This window comes from Toxoplasma gondii, chromosome VIIa (genome assembly GCF_000006565.2).
Source record: "Toxoplasma gondii ME49 chromosome VIIa, whole genome shotgun sequence".
In the NCBI taxonomy this organism is placed as follows: domain Eukaryota; phylum Apicomplexa; class Conoidasida; order Eucoccidiorida; family Sarcocystidae; genus Toxoplasma; species Toxoplasma gondii.
This window is the reverse complement of record NC_031474.1, coordinates 1,460,161-1,487,987: the sequence shown is the minus strand read 5'-3', so window position 1 is coordinate 1,487,987 and position 27,827 is coordinate 1,460,161. Positions and strand designations below refer to the sequence as shown.

The following is a 27,827-nucleotide window of genomic DNA, read 5'->3' as shown; positions in this document are numbered from 1 at the left end:
TCCCCCTGCCGTCTCTCTCTACGTCAAAATTGCCAGGTGATCTCAACCATGTTTTTCCCAAAGGATCTTTAGTTGTGGTTCGTAGCACAAACACTTCTTGCTTCCCCAGAAAAAAGGCAAGTGTGTCCTCATTCGTCTTCACTGTTCTGTCTTCTGAAATTCAGGATTTTCCGCGCTTTGTCGCCGTCCCGATTCTGCTATGCCCAGCGCGGCTTGCCTATCCATCGACGGCCCCCATCTACGAAAAGCTGAAGGCATGCTTGGACGAAGCAGCTGGCACCCTTGCGAGGAATGCCCATGTGGGTTGCAGCAAGTTTTTGTTCACGTCTTGAATTCAAGGGAGGTAACCAATTGTTTCATAGTAAATCAACAGGTCTGATCGGTCACTAAAAAGAAACGCACTGGCACAAGCGACTCGCGTGGTCGGCTAAGACGAAACGACCCGCCGCAGTCCTGTCTTTCGGGGTGGATTTTTCTCGACGGCAAAAGGAGTTAAACTTTGGGGGTTTGCCCGCTGGTTGTCTCTCTTTGGATTCCTCGTTCGAGAAACCCGCTTTCTGTCGCAGTGGGTTGCGAGATCGTGTGTTTTTCGTGTGAAAAGGAGTAGGGATTTCGTTGACACGAGGGGGTATGCATCGACTGCCTCTGGATCGACATCGCCCGCTGTCTCGTCCTAATTCCGCACTTCACGCACCTGGCTTTTCGACTTTGGAAAGAAGAAATCCCGAGTAAATGTGCGTCTTTTATCAGAGACGCAAATACCCACATCTGCACATTCGCATCGCAGACGGGCTCTTTGCAAGCTCAGTTTCCTCCCTCTTGTTGATTGGAATCCTGTGCTCCGCACGACACGCTCAGCAGCTATCGGTTCCAGTCGTCGGTTTGCTTATTGGCTTTAAGCGGTCGTAACTGACTGGACAACAAGTGAAGACGATCTGCCTTATATCCAGATCGCAGAATCAAGGGTCGCGCTGGAGTTCGACCATGTACGCGCCGTGTCCCGGGAAGGTCACCAGTCGGTAAACCCCGCGGACAGAATTTTCCGTTGAACCAGATTCTGGAAAGGACAGGATCTCCAGAGGCGCATCGTCAGTACTCTTGAGAATTTGCCCGTAGAGCAAAGCAGCTGGAGCACGTTCGGTTTTGTGTTGTCCTCGTGGCTAAGCTTGACAACCCAAGGGGAAGGCCTGTCCTGGGCCTTTTTAAAAGCCTTGTTTTCCCGTGTTGTCCCGCGCTGATTCACTCAGTATTTTGTTTTCAACCATGGAGAAGCACTGCAGTGCTTGTTCTGCCGAGTGTGTGTATACTCCAACGTCTCCACGGGGAGACGGCGAGTCGCCGACCCGACATCGCAGTCGCCAGTCTTTTTTTCCGTTCACTCTTTGGTGCCGGCGACCCTGGTTTTTCCTCGAGTTGTGTCCTTCGCAAAATCACGCACAAGAGAGACGGGTGTCCCGCGGGAAAATGGGGAGTCGCAGAGTCCGCGCGTTTTCCTCGTGGGCATCCACAGCCGTAACCATTGCAGTTCTTGCCGCAGTTTCGCTTATTTCTTTTCTTCCGTCTCCGCATTCCGAGCCCGCTTGCTCTGAATCTTCACCTGCCTGCCCGCCGTATGTCGCACCGTCTAGTTTCGCGCCGTGGCTCTTTGCAGACGCAGTGTTAGATCTGCCGTCTGCTGGCCATGAAGACCGTCCGCTGTTCGGTCTCAGAGGGGACCCCCAAGAAGCGCCGAACACAGCTCTTCTGTTCGCTCCTCGTCGATTAGGCGCTACAGAAGACTCGGAGAAGCAGGCAAAAAGCGTTTCAGACCTCGCTAATCCTCTGGACGTCGTCGGCGTCCTCGCCATCGGGATCGCGAGCATCATTGCTGTCGCAGCGGGTGCAGGAGGTGAGTTATCTCTAGTTCGGAAACGGGAGAAACCCTACCTCGAGCATAAAATGAGGAAGAACGCACAAATAGAACTGGAGTAGTTTGCTCGGAATATCGATGAGGCAGCAGGCAAACGGATGCATCAGACGGACAAGGCAAACTTTGTGTTTTTCTGCTAGTCTTTTGTGGCCTTGTCTCCGGACTGCTTTCTCCCGCGTTTTCTCGTTCCGATTTCCATTCGTTTGCTCTGTGAATCCCTTTCTTCGAGCGCGCATCTTCTGGGCGTTGCTCTCATTGGTTTGTCGTCTCCATGTTTGTCGCCTGCCGTATTTTTGACGAATGTGTTCTCTCCGTTTCCGACGTTACACGCTTGTTGTCGCGCCTTGTTTCTCGAGATGCTTTTCTTCGACGGCGCATGCGTTTTTTCTCTCCACTCGTCTCCGCATGCATTCAGGCGGCGCTATCTACGTCCCTATCATGATTCTTGTAATGGGCTTCACTGTGTACGAAGCCACAGCGACGAGCCAGGCTCTCATGTTTGGCGGGTCCCTTGCGGGCACCTCTCTTAATCTCTTTCGCCGCCATCCGTATGCGGATCGGCCAGCCATTGACCTTGACCTGGTACGCAAGAGAAGACCAGGAAGCTGTCCGTTCCTCGTCACTTCATCAACAAGCCAAATACACCGCGACGAATACAGTTGCCTGTCACGCTGAAGTTTTTTTCCTTATAACCGCGATACGTGATAATGCAAATTCAAGCACATATGTGTTAGTCTGTGCACATATATTACGGGCGTATGTGTACGCTGGTTTCCCACCTCGAGGGACGAGTGTTGGGCTCGAGGCATGTTCCCGCGGCCTACGCATGTGGCAGCAGTGGTGACGGTCGATAAAAGTGGAGTAGGAAGTGATCGCATCGACTCTCTGCGTTTCATGTCCCCGTGAGACGCGTGTCTCTTACTACAGAGCATGCAAATGGATACCAATTCAGTTGGGTATAAGGGGTAGTAGCTAATCTACCATATACGATTTATGTTGCGTGTGAGATAGCTCTTCTTATGCTCATCTAGAAGCTCTGTGCGTGTGCGCGTGTACGTTCAGGTTTTGCTCATGGGCCCGATGCAAATTGCAGGGGCGACTTTTGGCTTGGTAATCAACAGGTGCTGGCCGGTGTATCTGATCATGGCGTTGTTGGTGGTTCTTCTTTTCGCGACGGCGTACAAGACTTTCCGGCAAATGATGCGGCTGAAGCACGAAGGTGCGGCGGCGCGGAAACAGCTAGAGCAGCGCAGCGGGAGTCTGTGCGAGGCTTTGGAGGAAGAGGAGCAGGAGGAAGAGCGAGCAAGGCGTAGCAGGGTCGCTGGTGATAACGTGAAGTCTGGCTCAGACCCACGAGGCCCCTGCCTAAGTGCCGATGCAGAGCCGGCGGCGACCGCCGATAATGAAACGCTGGAAGGGAGAGGCGTAGAAAAGCCGGGAGCAGCGAAACGTGACCTCGAGTTGGTGACTGTGACGCAGAGCGAAACCGAAAACAGCGACGGGGATGCTGAAAGACTCAAGGCGAAGCGAGAAATCAACTCACACGCCGCGAACGGTGCGGAAGACAAAGAGCAAGGCGAAACCGTGCAAGCTGCCGCTGACGCCAGTCCCCACCACGGCGCCTCTGAGGGATCCGAATACCGCATCACTACGCCTTGTCGTGAGACGTTGATAATTTGAAGAACCCGCTTTCCAAGCCACTCTGACTTCGTCCTTCTTCAGCATACACATACACTTTCATGCATGCTGGTCGCAGCTCGCAACGTCCTCTAAAGCTCTTTTGGTTACGTGGTATACTCGTACAAACGATACCGACCGCAGATACATGCATGAATAGCAAAATACATGTGTGTGTGGATGTACGCATTTGGGCTAACACTACGCGGTAGATGAGAGATCAAGCAGGTACGAGTGTGTACTTTTCTCATTGGAAGCTGCTGTGTGCGAAGACAAGACTGGGAATCGGTTGTCGCGAAGACGTCAACAGGCGTGTCTTCTTGAGCGCGGGAAGACGGCTCATTCTGCATACGTCTTTCTCTTTTTTCAGCGGACCCTAAATCAAGTGAAGAAGAGAAAGGATCAGGTTTTGCCGATTCCTCTCCAGGTGCCGTGCGACTCCCTTTCCCTCAATCGCTGCGCTATGCCCTTCGTGGCCACAGTCCTATCGTAAGTGGCTACGTGAACGTGTGAGACGACAACAGAAAGACAAAACAGGCAAGGGAGGAGACAGGTTGACAGCAGAAACGACCAATGCGGGGAAAAGCACAGGCGTTTGCCGAAGAGTGACAATGCGGTGGGGGAGACAGCGCACATTTGCCGTGACCCTGGGTCGAGTATACTGTTCATGTTTCCCTGTTCCCTGTTTTGCATCAGAAATGGTTCGCCATGTTCGTCGTCTACGCAATCAACTTGGCGTTCACCATCATCAAGGGTGGTCCTCGGACACGATGGGAGATTGTAAGGCAGCCGGCAAAACAGGGGCTTTCTAGACGTTTCACACGTCCCTCTCTGTAGAGAACGACTTGGATGTATGTGTCTCGTACTAGTTGGAGTCATACTAAGTATCCTATGTGCTGCAGTGTTTCTGTCAATTCGATTTGGTTTATAAAGTATCTGCATCGCGCATTTTGTGTACAGAGTTAACATCTACTTATGATGTAGTCACTACAGTACATGGTCTAGCTTTTCTGATGGACGGCATCTTCGAAGACGAGGAACTGGAAAGTGCGGCTCCACGTGACGGGCTCTTTTTTCCCCCTGTAGTGAAAAACGAGGAAAGACAAAGGTGAAGAAAGCCGAGAGGGAGCCTTGCAGGAGCAGGTGGAGGAAAATGCGGTGAAGGATAAGGGGGGAAGCTGAGGCTCAGTTCGGCGAGAGAACAACTCCATGAAACTGCAGGGTTGTGCCGAGGACATGGGAAGATGTTTTGAATGTCACCTTGTAACAGCGAGAGATAACTACTAGTCAGATAAGAGATTGCAAATGGCTTCGAGAAGCTCTTGCTTAGAAATCGAGTAATCCCATGGTACAATGTATAACAGGGAGTTTTTTCTCGTGTCTTTCCAGGTCTCGTACTGCGGATCTGCCTACTGGGGCGTGTACGTCCTTGGCGCGGCCTTCCTGATGAGTTGCTCGTACGCAGCGGCGATGTGGCTCTGGAGAAACAACGAAAAAGAACGGGGGAAAATTGAGGTCGAGGGGACAACCAGAGCACAACCCAAGAAGGGGGAGCTTGAGTACTCTTTTGCGCATGTCCACAGTCTCATGGGCATTTCGTTGGTCGCCGGCATGATGGGTAAGGCGGGCTGAACACCCTGGGGAAGACAACACGGTCGAGTGCGCAATGGCCTGGGGTTTAACCTGGCACTCATGCAAAGGCGTTTATCGACGTTTAAGTGACGCAGGCGTGCAAGTGTTCGCGGATCTAATCGTGTTGTGTTTTTGGCCTAACCGCTAGGAGCACTTTCGTCTTAGGAGAGAAAGCTGTCTCTTTGTGGCAGGTGCAGTGGTCAGCAGGAACTGAGCGGAAACGAAAAGAATCGACGGAAAGCGAGGGCAGCTGCATGTTGGCCTTCAGGGCGTTCTTTCTTTCCTTCAATGGGGAAAACATGTACATGTGGTCACAACTTCGTGCTTGCTTGTCCACGGGCAATTAATTGTGGAAAGCCTGTAGGGTAACATGCCAATCATGCACGCAAACGGATGATACACCCAGCATTTCGCATGCATGCATAGATCGACGCGTGGAGGTGCACATATTGGTCGGCGTGTCATCGTTATTTGAGTCGCGGTTGAGGGATGTGAAGCGTGTCGTGATTTCTTGTCGTTTCTCCCTGGATCGTTTTCATCGCCAGTGTGTGTTGTTTGTCTTTTCAGCTGGCATCATCGGGATTGGAGGGGGCCTGATTTTGGGTCCGTTCCTTCTTGTCAAGGGTGTGCCGCCGGCTGTCACGACATCGGTCAATACAACTATGATTCTCTTCACCAGCTCTTCCGCTGCCGCCATCAGCGTTGCCTCAGGAAATGCACCGTGGGACTACTGTCTTCTTCTCTTCGGTGTCTGCTTCCTGACCACCCTCATTGGCAAGGCTTTGGTCGACAAATTCGTAAGTGTCCCTGAACGCGTTTGCTTGCATACGCATGTCGAAGATCGTATAGATCTCGAGGCACAGCCAACATTGTAGCGGGATGCAAAGATTGATCTGGAGAGCGAATGCAGGCGTAGAGACACTGGGTTTCCTACGCCCATGGAAACTGGACAGAAAATGGAAAGCCCAGATGGTTGCGGTTTTTCTTTCCATCGTTTTGAGGTTCGGTCTTTGCAAAAGTCACAGGCAGGGCCGTTTCCACCAACCCTGGTGGAGAGATACTTCTCACGATGTGTACGAATGTGCATGTTAATCCATTTATATATCTCGGGTAGCTACTGGGCACAAATTATGGGATACCATGGCGAGTGGAGGCGGATGGAACAGCTGTATTAGTTCGCTGCATGTGTGGCGGTCTCTGTGAGCTCCTCCTTTGATTTCTTTCGCGGTCTGACGCCGAAAGAGACAGTGTGCTGTCACTGCAGTGTGATTCTCCCCTCTTGTCTGGACGGAACTGGCTGGCGAAAGCAACGCGCCAAGCAGAGCGGAGGGAGACAAAGGGGAATAGACAACGAGATAAAGGGGAAGAGAACACAAGAAAGCGGAGATTGTGGGGCTTTTTGATGTTCGTCCAACAGGTGAAGCGGTATCACGCAGACTATATCCTCGTTCTGCTCCTTCTCGTCATCATGCTTGGCTCTGTGGTCTGCACAGTCGGTAAGTCATCTCTTTCTTCTTCCCTTTCCCAAATGGAGAACCTTCTTCGGCTGCGGGTGGAAAGTGTTATATTCCAGTGCCTGCAGGACACGTAAATTCGGGTACACCGTTGTGATCTATAGATGCGGGTCAGACGCCTGCTGGTAGACGCCGTCCTCAAACTGTATTTGTGTACACGAATATCAACAGCACTTTTATGTATATATATATATATATGCATTATTATGGACATATCCTTGGTGTGGCTTAAGAATACGGTAAACGATTTGAGCAGTGAGAGAACATCTGGCAGGCCCTTGGCATATGTGTATATAGGTATGCATACAAGATTGTGTAGGGATAGGTGACGTGTCTATGTCAGAAGGGAGAGGAACTGGAATGAAGAAATGCAGTGCTTTCTTATACGTTCCTTGTTTTATTCATTTGTCTAGGCTGTGGGAGCGTGGGGACGTAACGTGGTGTTTTGTGCGTGTATTTGTGATTCGGTGGACTGTTTTCCTGTTTTTTTTGTTATGGCAGTCTCGGGAATTTTAACGATCAAGAAGGGCGACCCGAGGGATATGAGCTTTAAGTCTCCTTGTTACTGAAGGAGCCAGCGATCGACATCCAAGCCGTTGCTGAAACGCGGTTTGGGGACCAACAACGGCACATTCTTGCTGTGTCTCGGGGGCTTCCCCGTTTCCAGGTTCACACCGATATGCACATGAATGCGTAGATGGCTGGGTTCTCTTCGGTGGACGACCATCTGTAAATGCATGTGTACTGTTTTGTGCATGTACTTGCACGGGTTAACATTCGTCTGCCGCATCAATCTAAAGATTCAGATGTGCGTGCCTGTGTAGAGTCGGTGCATGTGTAAGTTTTGTAAATTTAATATACACAAGTATGCATCGATTCGGGGCGTGGTGCTGTCCATAATTTTTGGCGAACAAACCCAGTGCGTCTTTCTTTTTTCGATTCTTCGGCTTTCTCTCCGACCTCTTAGTGCGTTGGCTGCCTTAGTGGGGCGGTTGGCGCCTTGAGAGGGTTGTCTTCTCACCCAGGAACGGTCGCTATTGCGAATATGACAGAAACGAGTGTTCTTGTCAGCCCCATTTTGATTTAAACGAATTATCGTCGCATTCTACGTGACATGTGGCAATATATAATGTTATGCGTTCGTTTCTGCTATTGCGGTGTGCGGATGTCGTTACGTTGTCGTTTCGTGTGTCTCTGAGGTGCGACCCCTCGTTTTGTCGTTGCTTAGGGATGATCAAAGGCCACTGAAGCGGTCAGCTTTTTTTTGTGGATGCGCAGACGATTTTTTGGGGGCTACGCTGGCTGCTGTTATGTCATTCGTGTCAGTGATTCCTGTTTCCTATTTTTGTGAATCTCTACGGATGACAACAACACGAGGAACAGACACTGATGTTTGCAGTTCAGTTCATGCGTAAAATTTTATGTTTCGCTGCGGCGGTTGCTGTTGTTTCTGACGCGTAAATGGGATTTTCCAGTGATTGCCAATAAAGAAAACAGTCGGAGCGTATTGTGGGAAATGCGCTGCATATGGAGCGAGGAGCAATGCCAAAGCTTCGGGCAGTCTCAATCGTGCGTCAGCTGTTTTCGCCAAAAGATCGAAAAGCAAAATGATGCTCAGGGAGACATGATGCTCACGGGGAACGAAACGACGTGGTTTCGGTCCTCGGTCGGCTTGCCTGGTGTGTGCACCAAGACTTTATTGTTTGTGTAGTTACGCGTCGGCCAAGCAGTGCAGCCGTCATTGCATCTGCATGATGAAGTGTTGTGCAGGCAAGTTTAGGGAGTCGCGAAGGATATCGCTTTGAACGGAGAGGAGGATTGTGTATAGTCCGTATGGTGATATTTGTCGCTCTCAGCTTTCGAGATATGCCGCGCTAGCCGATTTTTCCTCGTCAGCGAAGCACACACACACACAGTCAGGAACGGGTGACCACCATGGCAAACAGGTGGTCCTTGAACTACCTTCAGATAAACATCATTTCACATGGCGGCAGAGTAGTTTGGATTCGGGACGTCCTGCGATTGATTTATTCACTGAGGACGTTCCTCGTGGATGATGTTGGAGGCACAAAAACAGCTGTCCAGTGTGTCTGCGCGATACCACTCTGTTGTTTCTTTGTTCCCCTTTTACTGGTCTCCTTCTTTTGTGTCGCGGTGTGTATGTTGTCTTATCGTTTTTACACTGCATGGGATGGAGAACGTTTCCTCCATTGCCAATACGATAATAGAACAACTCAAAAGGCTGCGCTACATGCCAATTGCATATGTGAGGAATCAGTCCTTAATTCAGATGATAGTGCCAGCTAAAACAACGAAGGTGCGAGGAATCGCTGATGGCGGCGACTTTTCTAACAGACGCCGTTTCCTCTGGATGGAGAGACGAAATTTTGTCTCTCGTCACAGCTCGTTCCATCACTAGAGTGAGGTTGGTGCGTCGGACGAAGACAAACGACTGCGAACACACTCTAAACGAGACACCGGCTAACTCATGGAAGCGCTTGCAGTGTTCGGTATAACTCTTGCAACACTTTGGAGCTGCCAGTTCGTTTTATGTAAACACGCATAATAACGAATAGAAAGTGGCATCACCATCGAGTGTCCAAAAATGATCACGCCTCTAGGTCATTCTCGACTCGTCAGTTAAGGTAGACGCGGGCCGCTGAACAAATGGCTAAGGAATCATCAGCACACCGTTCGTCCACAAGCGTAGCCAAACTTCCTGGTGTTAAACAGCTTGCGAGACGAAGCACTGACGTGAAGGAAATCAAACTGTCAGAAGTGGGATTCGAACCCACGCCCTCGCGGACTACGACCTGAACGTAGCGTCTTAGACCACTCGACCATCCTGACGAAGGCCGAGAACTAAAAGATTTCCGTCGGTGTATCGCGCACGTAATGCTTTAGTACACTGTGAGCTTAAGACTGCATTTCAATCCTGAAACTATTCCAAGGACTAATCGGGCCGCCCTGAGAGTCAGTAAGTCATAATGGGTACTGGTTACTCATAGTGACGTGGCAAACTGGCCTTGCTGCTTCGCCGTGCAGATGGTCGCAAGACCCCCTTCCTTGCACTTTCTCCACTTTTTCTACTGTATCTTAAATCGCTTCCATATCCCTGCAGACACCATTATACTCATGTGGCAATACTGGTATCACTGAACCAGTCAATGTTTCTAACGAATGAGCGCGATCAACAGAATTCGTACACACATTTTGTGCGCGAAACCGTACCACGTGTCCCGTGTGTTGGCGTCTCAAACGTCTAAAATATCACACCAAATGAAAAGAGGGAAGCAACGGAAAAGGAACAATGTATGCGTGCTCGAAGACCATACTTGAGCAAAGCTTGCTTTCACACCTTTTTCATTAACTGCGGGCGATGCCGCGGCAGTGCGGAGTGGATGGAATGCGCGCTGTCTCCCCAATTCGTCTTACTAATGCACTTGTTGGTTTCTAACTTCGTCGTCGGCCAATATCATTTTTTGTCATCTGCCAACATGGCCGTTTTGCACAAAAAGTGATTGAACCTATTGAACTGACTCCCTCCGTTTCCGCATTCTTTGAAAAGAAATGAAGGTGTCACCTGCAACCGTCTCATTTCTGGTGTTCCGTAATTTAAGAAAGCCTTAGAAGACAGCCTGTTGGCGGCGGGCCAAAAACGGTTACCATCTGCACCCCTGGCGCGGTGGCTTACATGACTTCTTCCACAGCCTGAGGCACTGCCGCAACTGAGGTGCAAAAATGAATGAAGCACCATCTCTTTTTTTCACGTACAAATACAGAAGTTTTGCTGAATGGGCTTCCTTGCCCATCTCATCGGCAAGTTGTTTGCTTGAAAAAATGAGGAGCTAACTGCATGAACGCGAGATCAGCGGAAATGAGTCCACGTCGTGTAGAAGTACTGTTCCATACACCCTTGTGAGAGCACAAAGAGGTTCGACGCAGCGTACAGAAGACAAAAACAGAAACTGTAACTGACAGAGAAGCAGGCTCAAACTCAACCCCCACCTTCCTCCCGCCCGCCCCCCCTTTTCCCCTTGCCCGGTTTCAAGTGCTCCCCGGATATACGTAGCCAGCAGGCCACTTCGCTTCACTCATCTGCATAGGACGCAATACATACAGTATATGTATGCATGGCTAAACGTAGATGCAGCACTGTAGACTGGTAAAGGCCGACAGGGATCCACCTATCTACACTATCAGCTCCTGCGCAGTGCATGCATCGAGAACAGTGTCCAGAATACGTGCTTCATCCAACGAGTATCACCGGTAGCAAACTGTTTACAGGACGCAACCAACTGATGAGCATACGCCCGGCGCGGGCAACCTCGTAAGGCCGTCATGAGGAAGGCCCTGTCAAACGCGAGGGGCAACGCAGGTTAAATGAGTACCTGCCTTCAAAGCACATCGTGACCGAGAAGCAGATTCGGATGACCGCGCGTATGACCTGCCACGACTTCCGTCTGGAAGTTGACAAAAAAATCTTCTCGTCATTTACGGCAAATGTGACCTATAGTCTACTCTTCGTCATCATCTTCGTCCGTGTCAGTCTCGTACTCGCTGCTGCTCGACGAGAGAGGGCGATTTGCTGAAGCATCCACACGTACGGTCTGCAAAAGTCGCACCCACAACAGAAAACCAGTGCTCATAAGGAAAATGTCTTGTTGCACGGGAAGAAAAAATAAAAACAAGCTTACATGCGCCATGTCCGTGAGTCTAAATTAAGGACGAACTCCGAGCTTCCGATTGATCCGCTGCAACTGCCGACATATCAAGGGAAGCTATCGCTTCAGCAATAGATGAAAGACGAAAAAGCACAACAGGCGTCGGCCGATTACGGGAGACAAGTGTGTGGCTTCTGCTACTTAGAACAACATACAGTTATCCCTCGCTGCCAGATCAAAACGCACCTTGGGCTGATTCTCGAAGACAGTCGTCACAGCAGACTCTGTCTTGCGATCTCTCCACGACGTTGATGCGCGCGTTAAAGTCGGCTGGCTCTCGAACACCGTAGGACCCGTACCAACAGTTTCTGCTCACACAGAAAAACCAACCGGAAACACATCTCTTTACCTCACTTAAATGGCACCCGCCTGAGTTTATCAAGAGTGCCCGTTCCCCTTCTAGAGAAGCACGTATCCAGCATCGCATGACGAATTCGTCTAGCAGCGTCTACACGTTTTCTAAGTCATCTGTCCGTGGAACGAAAGAACGTTACCATTCCCAATCCCCACGTTTGCTTCTCTGTTCGACACTACGATCTGATGAGCGCCGATGGCGGTGTCGTTGCCAAGAAAAACTGGCAGGTGGCCAACAGCGCGGCCCATCAGATTCCAGAAAGTACTATTTACTATTGTTCAACAAAGGTGCCTCCTCGAATAACATACTGCGCGGGCAAAATAGCATATATGCAAGACCAGTGCTCGAACTGATATTGGCTCTAGTCCGCTATCATTTTTACCTGGGCTCGTATCGTATTTAAAACTAGCTCTAGACTGAAGTGGTTGGCTCTCGAACACCGTCTTCACGCTCGCCGAGCTGTTAGTTTTCCTCAGCTCCACTGAAAATCGCAAACGACGCAAAGAGACCGAAGACAATACTGGTGAGACTCAGCTATCAAAAGAGCGACTTCTTCCAGCTATCTACAACCGTCGAAGTCTCGGTGTGAAAACGACTATGTCATTGTATTGGCATCGTCTCCTGCAGTCTACCAGCTCCAGTCGACAGATGTCACAGTCACATTCCTCACACACAAGGCTGACCTATCTGCCAGACCCCATGCGAGACGCCACTTTCAAATGCACCTGATCCCGCGCAAGTTTTGTTCAGGTGAGAAGGTTGAGGTATTTTCATTCGACGAACGCAATCACTACAGGTATTTCCATGTATGCTGAAGACCTAACACCAATCGCCCCTTCAGACACTGTGAGGTTGATTTCTCAGCAGCGTCCGTGTACACCGCTGGACCGCTGTGGCGTTATGCTGACTCTCTTCAGCGCCGGATCCACTCATTCTAGCTCTGCACAACTTACTGCCGTATCTAACACTTGCTGCGGACTCCTTGGGTTCGCTCTCGTACACAGTCCGGTTGTCCTTCCGGTCTGCAAGCTTCTCGCCAGCCCGGAAATCTGCAGTACTTGTCAGTGACTTCTGCGACTCAAAGACAGTTCGGCCGTCCTTCCGGTCTGCAAGCTTCTCGCCAGCCCGGAAATCTGCAGTACTTGTCAGTGACTTCTGCGACTCAAAGACCGTTCGGCCGTCCTTCCGGTCTGCAAGCTTCTCGCCAGCCCGGAAATCTGCAGTACTTGTCAGTGACTTCTGCGACTCAAAGACAGTTCGGCCGTCCTTCCGGTCTGCAAGCTTCTCGCCAGCCCGGAAATCTGCAGTACTTGTCAGTGACTTCTGCGACTCAAAGACAGTTCGGCCGTCCTTCCGGTCTGCAAGCTTCTCGCCAGCCCGGAAATCTGCAGTACTTGTCAGTGACTTCTGCGACTCAAAGACCGTTCGGCCGTCCTTCCGGTCTGCAAGCTTCTCGCCAGCCCGAGCATGCGCCGTACTTTTCTCTGCCCTCTGAGACTCGAAAACCGTCTGGAGATGCTGTTTTTCTGGCGCCTTTTCACATGCGCGGAAATGGGCTACACTCTGGCTTACAGGCTCTGACACGAACACAGTCTGCGAATCTTTTCGTGCAAGAGGCGGTGCCCGACAGCCAGTATGAGCCTTCGACGGCTCTGGTATGCTTTCAAAAACCGTCTTCTTCTCCTTCTTCTTCCTCCTCAGTTTCTTCTCTCCAGTCGCTGCCGTGGTCTTCTCGCCTGAAGATGTGGCACGAGACTTGTCTGTCGCCTCGGTAGCGGCTCTGATGTCTGTATCTTGGTCTGCTTCCGCAGTCTCTCCAGATTCGGTTATCTCCACTTCACCCCTTAAATCCAAGCTTGGTGAGTGGGGATTCGTGGTACGTTGGGAATCAGCTGGAGCTTCTTGTGTCTCTGCATCTTTCAAAGGCGAAACTTTCCGACGCTGTTGCTCTTGAGAACTCCCCCGCTCTTCGTCACCGGCTTCCCTACTCTTCGTGTCCAGCGAATCTGATGCAACCTGTGAGCCCACTGGCTTCTGGCAAGTTTCACGACTTATGTCAACCTTGGTCCCTGAAGGCTCCCCTACCTCTGGCGTAACTACAGTGGCGCCAGCAGAACTTTCCTCTCTCTTGTCGGCGCCGAGGTCCTTGCGTTTCTCCGGAACATGTGCATTGGACTGGGTGTCGGATGGAGCTACAGTTGTTCCAGCATCTGTGGCCGACTCGGTTTCCTTATCCCTGTGTGTTTCCTTTCTCCTCTCTGTCGACGAACACGCCTCGTCTCTCCCGGCACCAATTTTTCCCCCTTTCACACCTTTAGCTTCCGCCTCCGCTGCAGGGGCATCTGCACCGCCCTCGTGTTCACTACCTTTCCCTTCTTGCGGAGAGGTTGTCTCACTGTTATCCTCTATTTCGAGCTCCTCAGACTTATCCCACGCTGCCGCTGGAGCAGAATCCGACGGGCCAGCGTCATCTTCCCTAAGAACCTTTTGGATGCTCTCCTCACTCACGACAGCCGCCATCCTTGCTCCAGGCAAGGCCTCTCCTTCAGTGGAAACTTCGCTCGTTGATCGTGGCTGGGTTTCTGTGGCCAAAACCGTCGCAGCCATCGCGCCGGGTAAGAACCGGCTGATTTGAGTGTGTGCTCTGAACAGCAGCACCTGGTAACGCCACTGTTCCTTCACCGCGAAGACTATGCTTTGCGTCAATTTCTTTCCACTCGTGCTCGAGACCTCTTCAAGTGTTCCCTTAGGTAACGCGACGAAAACCAGTATGTCTTTGATATGCTCGAGGTGGTCTACGGAAGATGTGGCTAGCGAAAAAGAAGGGACGCTTTAGCCTCAATTCGAACGATCTCATCGAAATAAAATGCGGGAAACTTCTCCCAAACCCAATTTTTCATGAATTGAAGTGACTGTCACTTTATCCCTTCCCGAAGAATTTCTCCACGTCACTGAGCAGGGGCCTGGTGCTCAGCGCTGACGCGGAAGTCCCTGTTCCCTACACTAGAAACAAGCACGAAGTGGCCTCCGAGAACGAAGCAACGAATAAAGCTAGTCTCGTGGAAGAACAGAAATGGTAGAAGATGCCAAAACCGGCAAGCGGGCAAAAATTTTGCCTTCGTTCCACCCGGTCACTCCGAACGGGACGGGGTTTTGCGATGGCCTCTAGGAGCTAGCGGCTCTGCTACTCAGGAAACTGGGAAAAGGAGCGCTTTCTAACAGTTCCAGTTCACAGACGTCCGTTCTGTTATAAATAGTTCAACAGAGACTGGCCTGTTGCGGAGACTGGATTAGTTCACACAGCATCTCAAACGGACAAAAAAGAGAAAAAGCAACCGGCCGCCGGTCGGCCAGTACAACTCTGTGAAAGAAAACAGGCAAGGACAGAAGTAAAGCGGTGGCAATGAAAATGAGACACAAAAGGAAAAGATGAATTAACACATGCAACTGCGTCTTTTGCTACTTTTCGTTTTTTTCACCCGCCGGACGAACGCGCGAAGTTGTGGCGTTCACTCAGTGTACAGACAGCTTCCGTAGGCGAAAGAGCATACTCGCCTCTTCCTTCCCTCGGTCTAGCACGACTGTTCTCGTCGTCCTACGATGAAAAAATCAACAGGAGCACCCTATGTGTTCCTAATTGAGTAAACATTGCACAGAGCACGAAGATATGCAGATGGAGTTACACCATTGGAGTGTTTCATCCGCTGACTTAGGATCACGCGGGTCGATTGCGTAAGTGAGGTCAGTGCCTTGATTAACCCTGCTGAGATCTCACGTCGAGTTCTCTATTTTGTCGCACGCTACACTGGAGCTACGATGCGGCGGACAACCGCCAAGGCCCTCTCGCTCAAAAGACGGTCAGGCGTCATCCTGATTTCGTCATCTCGAACTGGGGCGCGGGTGTCAACGTCTTCGGGCTTGTTGCAAACTAACCACCCAAACCTTTATTTGGGTCGCCTTATAAACGAGGATGCACGCACTAGCTATCACGCGGCGGGCGGCGGGCACAGGGGAGGTGGTGTCATGAGCGGTTCTGTAAAAACGTCTTCGAGCTGCGCACAAAGCTGCACAGCAGTCCCGTCCGTGTCCGTCGAATGACGGGCAGATCGCGCGGGCTGAGGTCTTTAGAGAACGCCAGCGGACGGCGACCATATATGCTGCCGTGTATTTCGTTGCACGGTGTTTTTCCAGTGTGTCTCAACGTGAAAGAACGTCGTGTTGGATCTATTGGGAACTTACTGTTGTGTTCGCTTAAACAGCTTTGTCGTTAGGTCCCGTCCCCGTTTGAAGTCCACGGGTGCAACGCGAGACCCCCTTCGTCCACTCCGAGGTCACATCACCTGAGAGTCAACTAGAGGTCTGGTGAAACAGCCGTCGTTACGTTTCGTTGGACATATCGTAGGGCGAAAATTTTTGTAGAGTGTAGAAGGGATTTTTTAGTACAAGATGGGGCTTTGCGGAAAGCGTTTTGGCTATGAGAGCCCTGCGGTTGGCACGTGGTGCACGGCGTTGAGCTTGCAGCTCGTCACCGGTATCATCATGCTCCTGATAGGCCACCAGAAGGACATCCACGATATCTTGGAGGCGTCTTCTCTGACAACGAACGCATACAGTGTCTTCGAGTATATGGGTCTCATTCATATGGCTCTTGCTGTTCTTATCGCTGCAGTTGTTGCTTTGGGTCTGTTTGTTTCTCCGTGTTTCATGTGTCCCCTGTGCATTATCAATATCGTCGAGAGCCTCTACTGCGTCGTCAGTGCTGCGACTGCCGGAGCGTATCTGCAGCCTTACATTTCCTATGTGAAACATGAGGAGCTTTCATTTGAAGGAGAGAACTCGTGGTCGCAAGCCGACACCTACTTCGCTAGGGCCAACAGCGGGTACATTCTAGCAGTCGCAGTCTTATCTCTTGCGACACTGGCTTCGTTCAGCCGCGCTCATGGCATGGGCAACGACACACCAATTCCGGAGGCGCAGATGTAAGTGGTGTTCTTAGTACCGAGTGTACATTGTCACATGCCTTCTGCACTCATCACTACGTGAACGCGTCGGGATCTCCGAAGTACCCACATAGAATTCGTAGGTTGACGGTCAGTCAGCAGGACAAACACTGTAATGTGCGGTTATCTTCACCTTGTCTACGTAGCGTGGTGATTTGGGGGGTTCGTAAACTGCTTCACTCGTTTGTGGTGTTTTTCGTGTGCGGGAAAGACTTGTATTGTTGCTGTGGACGTCCAAGCTGCACGGTCTTCAACAGTTCGCCAATATCGATGTCCGGAGAGCAGTGCTCATGTATCATGAGTAATTGATGGCCCCCTGTTAATTATTGTCCTTGCATATTTTTCAGGTACGTCCCTTGCGTCACGTTGGTCATCATTTCAGGAGCAATCCTCATTATTGGTGGAGGTGGTCAAGGATACACTGTTTCCTTAGGCGCGATTTGGTTTATTCTTGCATTCGCGGTGGCAATAATCCTGAATATCACCCATTGCTGTCTCTCTCCTAAGATATGCAACATTTTAGTAGCAGCGGCATTTGGCTGCGTGTTAGTTGTAGCTCTTGTGAGCTGTAGCGTAGTCACATCTACTTACCACAACATCGTTAAAGAAGTTGGGATGGTCGGCGTGCCGCAGTATTTTACGAAACCCACAGAGGATAATATGGAAGATTACAAGATCTTCACCATCATGGGAGGCGGCAGATGGCTTGTTGTCGAGTCATGCACATCACTGGCATGCGCGGTTCTGGCATTCTTCTCCATGGCATACTCGCTTCGGTCGGTGATCACCTGCTGCGGCAAAGGCGAGTAGCTCAATCGTTTTCCGAGCTGTGTGGTAATTCTTCTTTGATATGCCTTGTACGCTTCAACACGGGACCTTAAAAAAACAGGTGATGCCAGTGGGGAGTTTTCCTCGTATTGCGCCCGACACTTATCAAAGTGTGGTGGTTTTTTTGCCACTCCGAGAGAACTGACAGTGCATCTCGGGAGGCATCTGCAAGGCTTTTCATCATCTTAATCGTGGTCGTCGTGGTATATATTTTATGAACAGCGCAGAAGGCGTGCATCGCAAACCGCGTCCCGTTTACGAGCGGAGGGCAAACTTCTGTCCGAAACTGTAAATGCATATTGTGTCCATGTCATTACGGTATGTCCCCGTATTTGCGATGCCCTTGTGGGCTCGCTTCTGTCGCTGGATGCAGCAGCGTACAAGCAGTAGCAGGCTTCGACACTATGCAGTACTCAGCGATGCGTTGCACTGTTTAAGCGGGGCTTCCCGAAGCGGTACCAGGTGGCAAAATACCAGAGATAGGAATACATTCTTCCAAGCAAGCATGAGCGTGCATACAGGGCACTGGAGTGTCTCCTGAAAGGCGCGGCAGAGTTTCCAATACGGTTCAGTAGATGTATCCGGTCACTGAGGGCGTTTCGTCACCTCGGATCACCAGCCGAGATCATTATTTGAGATATGCAGGTGCCATCTCTGGAACGTATGACAGCGGCGGTGTGGCGCTAAAAGCGAGACGTCGTCTAACTCTACTCCGGAGTGCATGTTGCGTCACGATCTGTACCAAAAGAAACGTGTAGGGGACGTCATAGGATGCAGACTAGCCGTGCAGCCCGTTGATGTACAACCCCGGTTGTTCGAAGCAAGGACAAGCGCGTCTTTTGCCCCCACGAATTCTTTAATCATGTAGGAGCAATCTTTGACAGACCGCGATGCAGTCCACCAAGAGCCAGTCCAGCTGAGTTACGCACACGTCGCGACGAGCCAGTCCGGTTGCACAAAACAGTGCAGCTGTCGAAGGGTCATCTTCGAAAGAGCCTTTCGCGGCAACACGTTGATGCCCCATAACCTTTCTTCGCTAACGACCACGCCAAGTCTGAAATGACGCTGGTGTGTTGACACTCTACTCCGAGGGTTTGTGCTGTTCTGCAAGGGAATGCGTGCTTATCGCAATACGACGATGCTTCAGCGCTCTACATACAATCCACGTACCTAGGGTTCTCAGTTGCCACTGAGTCCGACTGTCCCTTCAAGTGTCGCCATCACTTCCGATTGGAATCGTGTAAAGTCAGTTTTCAGAAACATCCAGCTGCAGCGAATAAGACCTGTGATGGAGATACCTCCTTCCTATTCAGCACACTTTGGCAAATTACAAGGTTCCGTGAGTGCGCTCCGCAATACAGACAAGCATCGTACACGGTGCAGTTCAACCACACAGACCACCGGTACTGCATCAGCCGCCACATCCGCGGACAAGAGACATCTCACCAAAGAAATCAACTTACATCACAGATGTAAATAAGTCAATAACTTAGCTAAGAGTCTTGATGTGGTTTTGGAGGAAAGTCAGAGCCTCACTCTCCTCGCCAAAATCGGTGACGCACACGCAGGACGCGCCAACGACCTTGCGAGCTGTACCGTCTTTGTCGACCTTGCACAGTCCTGCCCATTCGCCCAGTTCCTTGCTGTCCGTCACGTCAAGGAGAGGGATTCCATGTTCCTTGCACAAGCCCTGGACCAGCTTCTTGTAAGCCGGCTCCGAGCAGCTTTCAGACAAAAAGCAAACTTGAGCCTTCTTGGCGTCGAGGGCCTTCGCCACCTCGTGCAGGCCACGGACGAGACCATCGTGGATCAGTGCGTTCTTCAGCACCTGAAGGAAACAACTCAGTCACGGACGAGACCATCGTGGATCAGTGCGTCCTTCAGCACCTGAAAGAAACACTGCAATCACGATCTACCTATGTGCAGTTCTATACCGTGACACAAGAATTGAAATGAACATGACTGTAAAATAACTGCCCGCAGTGCGTTCCAAAATGCGCCATCTTCCCCGGGAAACAACACATTCATCCAGCCCGGTCAGCACTTCCGAGCGATACATGCACGGCATTTATCAAAAGGAAAAACTTTCGAAACTTGTTCGACTAGTGCGTATGCCTCCTCAGAAAACAACATTTGTCTACAGGCATTTGCGCCCAATCCTGCTCGAGTGCTATTGGGCCTCGAACTGTTTCGCAGGCACTATACACAACAGCCGTCGCATCCCCCAAATGGGCTGATACCAGGAACAATTGAATATACTGTCACTTCGGGTATTCCCTTGAGCCACATAGCAGACCCTTACTACCCTGGTCGTCGTGAGTCCTGCGCCACCCTCTCCATGAAGTCACTTTGCCCGCACCGGATCTCAGTAAAACACCACAGGAAGAAGGACAGTAACGGTTTCAGAACGCCTTCGGAAAAAGCACTAGTGCCTTTTCGCTCGTAGCCATCTACCGTGAAAATTCTCGCGGACACGCCCCACACTCGACACTGAGCTCCGCTTAACGCTAAAATAGCACGGATATGGACCAAGTGTCCGAACTCTTGGAACAAAAAAACTGATACTGCAGAGAAGAGTGATTCATGATTGAGGAATTGAGCTCACCTTCCGGATGGCAGTCATCAAGTCCTTGACTTCTTCTTCCTCCTCCACAGGGGCCACAACTTCGTCGGCAACGCTCTCAACGTCAGACATTGTGGTGACGGATGAAAAAACAAGCTGCAGTCAAAAAAAGAGCGAAACACGGTCGACTCTTCACCAAAGAGCTTCCTCCTCGCGCCTCGCAAGAGAAAATCAAATTTATGACGAAAGCGTATAACCTCGACCGCATGCAGTGCGGGACATTCCTCTCCGACGTATTGGCAGCTGGGTCCACGAGGCAAAGGGGGACCGAAAGGGGGGAAGTCGGTGAATATACGAAAAGGTACAGTCGACTCATGCGTTGAAAAATGCATGTTTTTGTGTGCCCCACCGTGCGCTGAAGGACTAAATTTGGTACATTTACAAGACCCGCCGCAATGAACTTCTTATTTCCTTTGCCAAGAGCAACCCATTTTTAGTATGCTAGTCCTCGAATGCGAACTCGCGGGTTTGTAAAGCAGACTGGTCTTCGGAGGGAAAACTAGGGCTGCTGGCAGCTGCAACGGAAGCACGTGCTGGACACAAGTGTCTTCGTTTCCGGGCGCCAGCGTCGTTCCACGTGAACCACATTGTTTCTTGTGCGCGCATTGCATATGAGCAGCGCTCCTCCCAAGTATTTAGCGCTTTACCCTAAAGAAGGAGTAGCTGTAGTCTTTGAAGTTTATCCTCTTCGTGACACTGCTAGCCTCGAATCCGAAGTGTGGAAAGGAGGCCACCCGTTTACTCGAACATTGGAAGAACATCTTAGCGAGTGCTGGTACAGTTGTGAGTGGGAGGGGCTGGAAATATTGCTCGCTAGTGCATGGTAGTCATGACCATTTTCGGCGAACACCTTCCGGACAACAGGCTGTTCCGCAGTCACGGTTTTCCTGTCATGTTTCCACACAATATCGCATCTGGGTGGCTCTGTTGGATCTGTGGTTGCGATTGAAAGGTAGAAGGGACAAGAGGGTAGCGCGTGCTTCGTGTACTTGAAACGTCATCAGTGAACCAGCCTAGGAGGCCTACCTCTCAGCCACAACGGATTGACCCGAGGAGGTCAATGTGAACACGGGATTATATGCTTGCAGCTACCATGTCTCCCCTCTGCAGAATAGGTCCACGAGAAGGACGTTCTCGTATAGAGCACGTCGAACTTCGGTGTGTGATGCCCTGTCTGTGAACCCCAACCAATGCTGTGGCAGCACTGAAAAAGAATATCACTGTCGTTGTCGATGAGCGTATTAATGTGTTGTTTCTCCCCCGGCTTCCCTGCTGTGTGGTCGAGGGCATCATTTGAAGACGAAAAGCATGTTTCTAGAGACACGTGCGTTACTTTGGAAACCTCTCCCGGAAAAGCAGGCTTTTCCAACTGTACGGATGTCGCGTGGGGCTCGCACTGCGGAACATCCGTCTCTCTTGTGTATGGACAATGGATTGCGGCGTGTCGTTCGGCCGCATACCAGTCAGTTCTCTAAGCTGCCGCTGATAAACAGTGTTCAGGTCCCCGGCGGGCATTCATGACACGGTTGCAGGAATGACAGTTATGGCGATAAGCGGGCTTCAGTAGCCATGCAAGAAGGCAAAAATCTTAAACCTGTTCTTGTCCTGTACAACACACATATCAGGATATGTACTTGAAATTGTTACAAGCAACGTGGGACCTAATCGGAGGACCGAAGTGAATTCATGGCGCAAGCGCATCAAGGGCATGTGGGGGTTGTGGGCGGCTACTATTGGAGGGATTATGGATGACAGTTAAGGAATACGCTACATGTTAAGTCACGTTGGCCCCAACATTGTCAGATTTTTGTAGGTACCGGATGATAGAACGGGGGATACTGTTTGGGGCGCCAAAAAATAAAGTGGTCGGACAAAATGTGTGTCCAACAAGCGACGACTTCCTCTGTAGAAAATGTGGTAAGTGTTTAAACAGCAGCAACACTCACACTGGTTCGTGTTTTACCCCGGAAGCACCCGACGGCCTCGCTTATTTGTCATTCAGAATTTCACTGAAAGTAACTGGACTGTTGTTCACGTGCGTGTTGTGCGGAAACGACAGACATGTAGTATTATTGCCGTAGTACCGGTGACCCTTAACGCACGATACTGACTGTAATCGACAGAAAAGCAACACATACATTGTCCCCTTGCAGCCGCATGTGCCGAAAAAGCTGTTAGCACCACTGCCATGCTGCCGTAATGGGGTATCTAGATTCCGGACCCCCGTGGCAGCAAACAGAACAAGGAGCCCCTTGGCAACCCACAGAGTACGACAAACAAATCCTGTTTCGACATCTTCGAGTGCACTTCGTTTTTTTGAGAGAGTCCTCAGACCAGTAACCACTGAAATGCTCAAATATTGTGGACATTTCTTCGTTTTCGGCAAATGCCAATTGTTAAAGTGGGCCCTGCTCAGGTTACAACGCCAACTCCAGCAACCTGCGTCGGTTCGGGGCACCTTCCCTAATGATATCGGAGAGCCAGCTTCAGTTGGCTTCTTGCTGCTGGCACCGGAGTCAAAATTCAGCATCATCAGAATGTAGTCACTTTTGCGATACTCTTACGTCGACTGCTCACCCAAAGGAGAACTCACCTTTCGTCGCTTCGTGTGAGTTGTTATTCTTTACGTGGTGACGTACCGGCGGATTCCTGAAGTGCAGGTGTGGTGCGTAAGCCGTACGATAATGAGCTTTCTCTTATACCTACAACAGAGACATGGGTAATGCATGCCTATATCTTCTGGCTGTTACGCTAGCCCTCTGCGTGCATGCTAGAGGAAACGGACCTTTGGGTATCCAACGCTAAATAGGCCGGTGACCAGAAATAGCGACCGCCATTGCCTCAGTAAGTCCACATCGTACGTCTGTTCTCTCCTCCAACTTTAGGTTTGCACAGCTAGATCGAGGCGCTGACCACAGTTGTATTATATTGACGTTGTTCTCCTCCTGAGCAGTGCTCTTTAAAAGAACTGACACAAACACACCAACATCTTGTTCGGAAGGTTTGAAAATCGCGGATTGCGCCACGAGAGAATCCATCTGGCTATTCCCGCCAGACGTACACCAGGGGGAGTTGTAAACACAGCTTGCGTGGCCCCGTGTACGCTTCCCATCTTTCATGCGTATTTTGTACCAGGGGTCTTCAAAGGTTCTCTCTAGGTACTGCTCTACCTACCTGACAGCCGCACGGGTTTATTGATGAGCAAGGGCAAACTACACTACGCTAACCTCCGGGGGCTGGCGTCTCGTAACAATGGTGGTGGAAAAACAGGCTACAATGTGGCAGCACGATCACCCACCCGCCCGGGCGCCTGCCACCGCTTTGAGGGGCTGCCTTTTGTGCCGGGTGCCGCAGAGGTCGCTTTTCATGTTACTCTGAATAACACGGGCAAAATAAAACGATGAGAAAACGCGGAAATCACACAGCCACCGGCGAGACCGAGGAGCCATGTACCTGCTTAGGAAACAGCAGACATACGTAGCGTTCCACCTCTAGAAGTGTCATCAAAGAGAATCTGCTATTTGTTGGACAGTAGTTTACCAGTTATTGTGACAAGCTCACTACACGCGAGTGACGCGCGCCAAAAACAGGGACACCAAGCTGATGCCATGATGAAAACGAATTACAATTTCTAATATGCGCAGGATACGTACATTAGCGCTTTCACTGAACTTGTGTCCTAAAGCTCCATCTATTTGTTGACAACCGCATCTTCTTTGTGTGCAAATACGCACAGGCTAGAATTCCGCCAGGTGGCGAGTTTTTTTGCAAGAGTTATCTGTTTGGCCCCCTGCTAGTCCGGATCGTTTCTGTTTCAGCAGATATATGCTTATCCAGGTTGACTCGCGGGTCGCGTAATGCCATACATGTGACATGCAATTCCCGTTTTCGGGATTATCGTGCAGGTCTTGTCTGCTTTGGTTGTGGCTGACCTCCAGATGCCGGACGATTTCAACAACTGAATGTGCGTAAATCACAACGGGATGTGCGGCGAGTCACCGGGGGTGTGAAATGGGTTGTTGCATAAACAGAATTTTCTTCGTCATGATATACCACGTCCTCTTCGGTGCTCCTGTAAATGATAGTAGTTTTTTCTTGCTGACTCTACGCTTCACGAACTGAATATTCTGGTAGAGCCTGTGTCCAAGACGTTGGCGTCAGAGGGGTTCCCTGCGTTTTCCTCCGCTGTCGTCTACTGCGCTATTGCGAGGGGTCAGAGCGGCCGCCTGTGTGTTGCTTTGTGTTTTGATTCTCGCATTTAAGAATCCAGGAAAACAAACTTGCAGTCCGTGTACAACACTGCAGTCTATCATCCCGTGTCTTTTTGCCCCCCAGCTACATGGTAAAGCGGGGTGACGCCTGTGCTCGACGTTCAGCTTTGAACCCGCGGTTCCTGCTATGAAAGCGACGTGGTCTTGGTTTCCAATCCGCATCGTCACAGAATTACTGAAATCGAAGGTGCCTCACTTATAAAGAGTGATGGATTGTAATCCGAAAGACGTTTGTTTTTGTTGGGGTTGTTTGCAATGAAGAAAACGCCTGATTCGTGTCTTCGATCCACCGAATGCGTCTCGGTTCTTTGTGACACGGGCTCTCTCCGTCCACGTAGGACGGCTAACCCTTTTTACTTGGGCTGCCACCCGTAGGAACTTTTTTCATTTTGGAAAGCGAGCGCATCTTCCAGCGATGCAATTTGTGTCTCGCATTTAGGGTCACTGTCGGGAAGGGCTCGTCCGTATTGTCTCCGCTCCAACGACCGAACGCACAAGTTAGCAGGCTGACCATCCCGTCCAATCAACGACCTCGATAGAGTGTTTGTGGATTGTTTAATTCCCTTTAGTGTTTGTGGATTGTTTAATTCCCTTTGTAAGCGTCCATCGTCACAGATTCGGATCCCATTCCGGTGACTGAGAGAGACCTAGGCAATAGCTCGAGTTTCTCGCGTACTACCGACTGGCGACGACTCTAACCCAAGGCCTTCGTGGTCTATAGTTGCGCATTTAGCATTTCTAGCCTCTTTAGATTCAGGAAAATGGATATCCGAGAAACGAGTAGCATGGAGCTGGACCGTAGGCCGCTGGGCATGCCTAGCACCTATCCGGACAAGTCGGTGTTGAGCCTCAGCGAGGCGTATCCCATTCTGAACCCCCTGTACTCGAAAATGTAAGTTGACCTTCGAATTCTTGCACCTTTGTTGCTTCTTGTTGGGACTTGAGTTGACCCGTGACACTCCCCACAGTTCCATCTCTTGCTGCTGTTGTGCCCGCACGGGCGCTAATTTTCCGTTGACTTTCCGTACTAAGAGGTGTTTCAGGGAGGGAGTGGGGTAAGGTCGGATGTGAAGTCTTTCACTTCTGTTTTCAAAAAATTTCTGTGCTGTGTCTGACGTAGCAGTTGTACGCAAAAGCTTCTATTTCCCGCTTCAAATGGATGCGCTGTTCCCGCAGCGAGACCGAATACAACGCACTTCCCTGGCTTCAGTGGACCGTTGAACGCTACCATTTCGCCCCCATCGCAGTAACGCTTTATCTTCTCTTTTGTTACTTCGGCACGAGATGGATGAAGAACAGACCAGCGTATGATCTCAGGCGCCCACTGAAATACTGGAACTTGTTTCTCGCCATTTTCAGTTTCATGGGCATGGTGAGTCCTCCCCGGAAATAATCCGTCAGATAGTTCAAAACAGGGCGTAGCAGAGTGGATCGTGTCGTAAACTGTTTCCGTGTTTGTTTAGGCGATGTCACATGTGTACGCATATGATTTTTAGAAAAGTCACCATGAGGTATACATACCCGTGCAAGTGTGTGTGCCAATGACCGTCGATATGCTCCCCTAGAGTTTGTAAGCAGTAGCGTTAGGATGCGTTTTACGGTGGCCTTTTGTTTTGTCTTTCTTCGAGGAAGAGGGGACCCTTAATTTTTCTTGGTACTGGTTCTACAAACAGGCTGTGTTGTGTCTGTAGCAGCACGGACCGCCAGATATGCCATGCTGCTCCTTCGTTGTCACTCATGTGGTCGAGAGCTGATCAGTTTGACTGTAGTTGACACTCTTAAGTCGGCTTTGTCGTTCTCTTTGTAATGTAGGGGTATAAAGGACATCGTGGAAGTGTACACGCTGCGTATTGGATGATACATCTCTCTTGGAAAAATGAAGCGAATCCGTCTTTTACCCACCTGTCTTCCCCGCTTCTGTTTTCTCTTACGCAGATCCGCGTCGTCCCCCACTTGTTCGAGATTTTGCGGCGGTGGGGCTTTGAGGTTTCCATCTGTTCCCCACCGGTCTTCACGTATGGCCACGGGGCGAGCGGCTTGTGGATCTTTTTGTTCATCTATTCCAAGTACTTTGAGCTTCTGGACACTCTGTTTATCGTCCTCCGAAAACGACCTCTCAACTTTTTGCACTGGTATCACCACGCGACAGTCCTGTTGTACACCTGGGATGGTTACTGTGTAGAGCAGCCCGCCGGTATATACTTCGTTGCGATGAACTACAGTGTCCATGCGATCATGTACTTCTACTATTTCCTTGCTGCCCAGTTACAGCGGCCACTGCCGTGGGGCATCTTTGTGACGATAGCTCAAATTTCCCAGATGTTTGTGGGAATGGGTGTCACATGTGTATCGCTGTATTACTCCTTCGCGTACCCTCTGGTGAATAAGTGGACGGGTTGGGAGTTCACGGACCCCATGACACATGGCCAATATATCAGTGCTCGCAATCTCGTTTACGGCCTCCTTATGTATTCCACGTATCTGTATCTTTTCGCGGAGTACTTCTTCAAGCGATACGTCTCGAAGGCCTCCCACAAGAAAATCCAGGCGGAAAAGGCTCAGTAGAGGACAGGGTGCAGAGTGAAGATAACCCAGGTCCCAACTCCCATTCGTCCGCCTTATTGCTGTACCCCCCGAAACTCCGGATAACGGTGGCGCTGCAGAATTTGTTGGACGGCTACTTAGAGGCGGAAAGAGGTCTCTAAGTTCGCGCCCGCCGTCTGTGGACACACCAGATCGTGTCAGTGTGTGGCCAGTACTCGACCTGTAGACTCTACGAGCCACGGTGACGTTCCAGGCCGTTTTTGTCGCATTTGTTTTGTTTATTGCCACGCGTTCCTCCCCTGCCGTCGGCAACGTGTTCCAAAATTTGGACCACTCGAGCAGTGTGACAGCTCTATTTCCTTGTTCGACCTCTCAGGTACTGCCTCTAACTCGTCTGGAAGAAAAACTCTGTTTCTTTGGTGTGATCCCTGGGTTCGCCAAGACCCGCACCGTCATCACCGTGACAGAAATGCCAATATAGGTGATCCGTGATCGATGCGAGGTCCGGCAGAAGAGAACTGTTCTGAAGACTAAATCGGTTCAAATCAGTACTTTCCCAATCAGAAACAGTTTGACGGAACACATTTCTAACAGAACACACAGTTTGCCACTGTGGTGTATCTACATGGCTGTTAGCTGCAGGGTGCGGCCATGGCGTAGGATGGCCAGGCTGCTTCGACATGACTGCTTCCTTTTCATTGCATTTCAGCGCAGAATACAGAATCTGCCTCAAAGGCGACCTATAGTGGC

The 27,827-nt window shown here is 50.6% G+C and overlaps 5 protein-coding genes and 1 non-coding gene across 6 annotated transcripts; 3 read left to right on the top strand and 3 right to left on the bottom strand.

Moving 5' to 3' along the window:
* Positions 1-328: 328 nt before the first annotated feature.
* On the top strand, positions 329-9,034 carry TGME49_205300 (hypothetical protein). Its single transcript, XM_018779327.1, has 9 exons — positions 329-1,888; positions 2,325-2,491; positions 2,972-3,464; positions 3,957-4,075; positions 4,283-4,366; positions 4,976-5,204; positions 5,786-6,015; positions 6,636-6,714; positions 7,234-9,034. The coding sequence occupies exons 1-9, from the start codon at positions 1,264-1,266 to the stop codon at positions 7,299-7,301; spliced, it is 2,094 nt and encodes a 697-aa protein (XP_018637281.1). The 5' UTR covers positions 329-1,263; the 3' UTR covers positions 7,302-9,034.
* A 468-nt stretch (positions 9,035-9,502) lies between these two features.
* Positions 9,503-9,582, bottom strand: TGME49_205310. Its single transcript has one exon. It is a non-coding gene; the product is annotated as a tRNA-Leu (tRNA).
* Positions 9,583-10,360: 778 nt separating this feature from the next.
* TGME49_205320 (hypothetical protein) lies at positions 10,361-15,590 on the bottom strand. The gene is made up of 4 exons (XM_002367722.2): positions 12,765-15,590; positions 12,194-12,292; positions 11,643-11,764; positions 10,361-11,342 (listed from the first exon to the last, which is right to left on the bottom strand). Exons 1-4 carry the CDS (start codon positions 14,416-14,418, stop codon positions 11,250-11,252), a joined length of 1,968 nt encoding a protein of 655 aa, XP_002367763.1. The 5' UTR covers positions 14,419-15,590; the 3' UTR covers positions 10,361-11,249.
* Positions 15,591-15,879: 289 nt separating this feature from the next.
* Positions 15,880-17,968, top strand: TGME49_205330 (hypothetical protein). Its single transcript, XM_002367723.2, has 2 exons — positions 15,880-16,790; positions 17,159-17,968. The coding sequence occupies exons 1-2, from the start codon at positions 16,258-16,260 to the stop codon at positions 17,619-17,621; spliced, it is 996 nt and encodes a 331-aa protein (XP_002367764.1). The 5' UTR covers positions 15,880-16,257; the 3' UTR covers positions 17,622-17,968.
* Positions 17,969-18,168: 200 nt separating this feature from the next.
* On the bottom strand, positions 18,169-20,446 carry RPS12 (ribosomal protein RPS12). Its single transcript, XM_002367724.2, has 2 exons — positions 20,245-20,446; positions 18,169-19,467 (listed from the first exon to the last, which is right to left on the bottom strand). Exons 1-2 carry the CDS (start codon positions 20,332-20,334, stop codon positions 19,129-19,131), a joined length of 429 nt encoding a protein of 142 aa, XP_002367765.1. The 5' UTR covers positions 20,335-20,446; the 3' UTR covers positions 18,169-19,128.
* A 1,324-nt stretch (positions 20,447-21,770) lies between these two features.
* Positions 21,771-27,636, top strand: TGME49_205350 (integral membrane protein, GNS1/SUR4 family protein, putative). Its single transcript, XM_018779328.1, has 5 exons — positions 21,771-22,016; positions 22,076-22,179; positions 22,265-25,425; positions 25,710-25,905; positions 26,469-27,636. Exons 3-5 carry the CDS (start codon positions 25,295-25,297, stop codon positions 27,096-27,098), a joined length of 957 nt encoding a protein of 318 aa, XP_018637280.1. The 5' UTR covers positions 21,771-22,016; positions 22,076-22,179; positions 22,265-25,294; the 3' UTR covers positions 27,099-27,636.
* Positions 27,637-27,827: the final 191 nt, after the last annotated feature.

Coding starts and splice junctions, on each gene's coding strand:
- RPS12 (XM_002367724.2), bottom strand. CDS start 20,334: ATGTCTGACGTTGAGAGCGTTGCCGACGAAGTTGTGGCCCCTGTGGAG. Junction 19,468..20,244: donor TGATGACTGCCATCCGGAAG/GTGAGCTCAATT, acceptor TGTTTCCTTCAG/GTGCTGAAGAACGCACTGAT.
- TGME49_205300 (XM_018779327.1), top strand. CDS start 1,264: ATGGAGAAGCACTGCAGTGCTTGTTCTGCCGAGTGTGTGTATACTCCA. Junction 4,367..4,975: donor CTCGGACACGATGGGAGATT/GTAAGGCAGCCG, acceptor GTGTCTTTCCAG/GTCTCGTACTGCGGATCTGC. Junction 5,205..5,785: donor GTTGGTCGCCGGCATGATGG/GTAAGGCGGGCT, acceptor TTGTCTTTTCAG/CTGGCATCATCGGGATTGGA.
- TGME49_205350 (XM_018779328.1), top strand. CDS start 25,295: ATGGATATCCGAGAAACGAGTAGCATGGAGCTGGACCGTAGGCCGCTG. Junction 25,426..25,709: donor AACCCCCTGTACTCGAAAAT/GTAAGTTGACCT, acceptor CTGTTCCCGCAG/CGAGACCGAATACAACGCAC. Junction 25,906..26,468: donor TTTTCAGTTTCATGGGCATG/GTGAGTCCTCCC, acceptor TCTCTTACGCAG/ATCCGCGTCGTCCCCCACTT.
- TGME49_205320 (XM_002367722.2), bottom strand. CDS start 14,418: ATGGCTGCGACGGTTTTGGCCACAGAAACCCAGCCACGATCAACGAGC. Junction 12,293..12,764: donor AGCAAGTGTTAGATACGGCA/GTAAGTTGTGCA, acceptor TGCGATTTTCAG/TGGAGCTGAGGAAAACTAAC. Junction 11,765..12,193: donor TAAATACGATACGAGCCCAG/GTAAAAATGATA, acceptor CTGTGTGAGCAG/AAACTGTTGGTACGGGTCCT.
- TGME49_205330 (XM_002367723.2), top strand. CDS start 16,258: ATGGGGCTTTGCGGAAAGCGTTTTGGCTATGAGAGCCCTGCGGTTGGC. Junction 16,791..17,158: donor CCAATTCCGGAGGCGCAGAT/GTAAGTGGTGTT, acceptor CATATTTTTCAG/GTACGTCCCTTGCGTCACGT.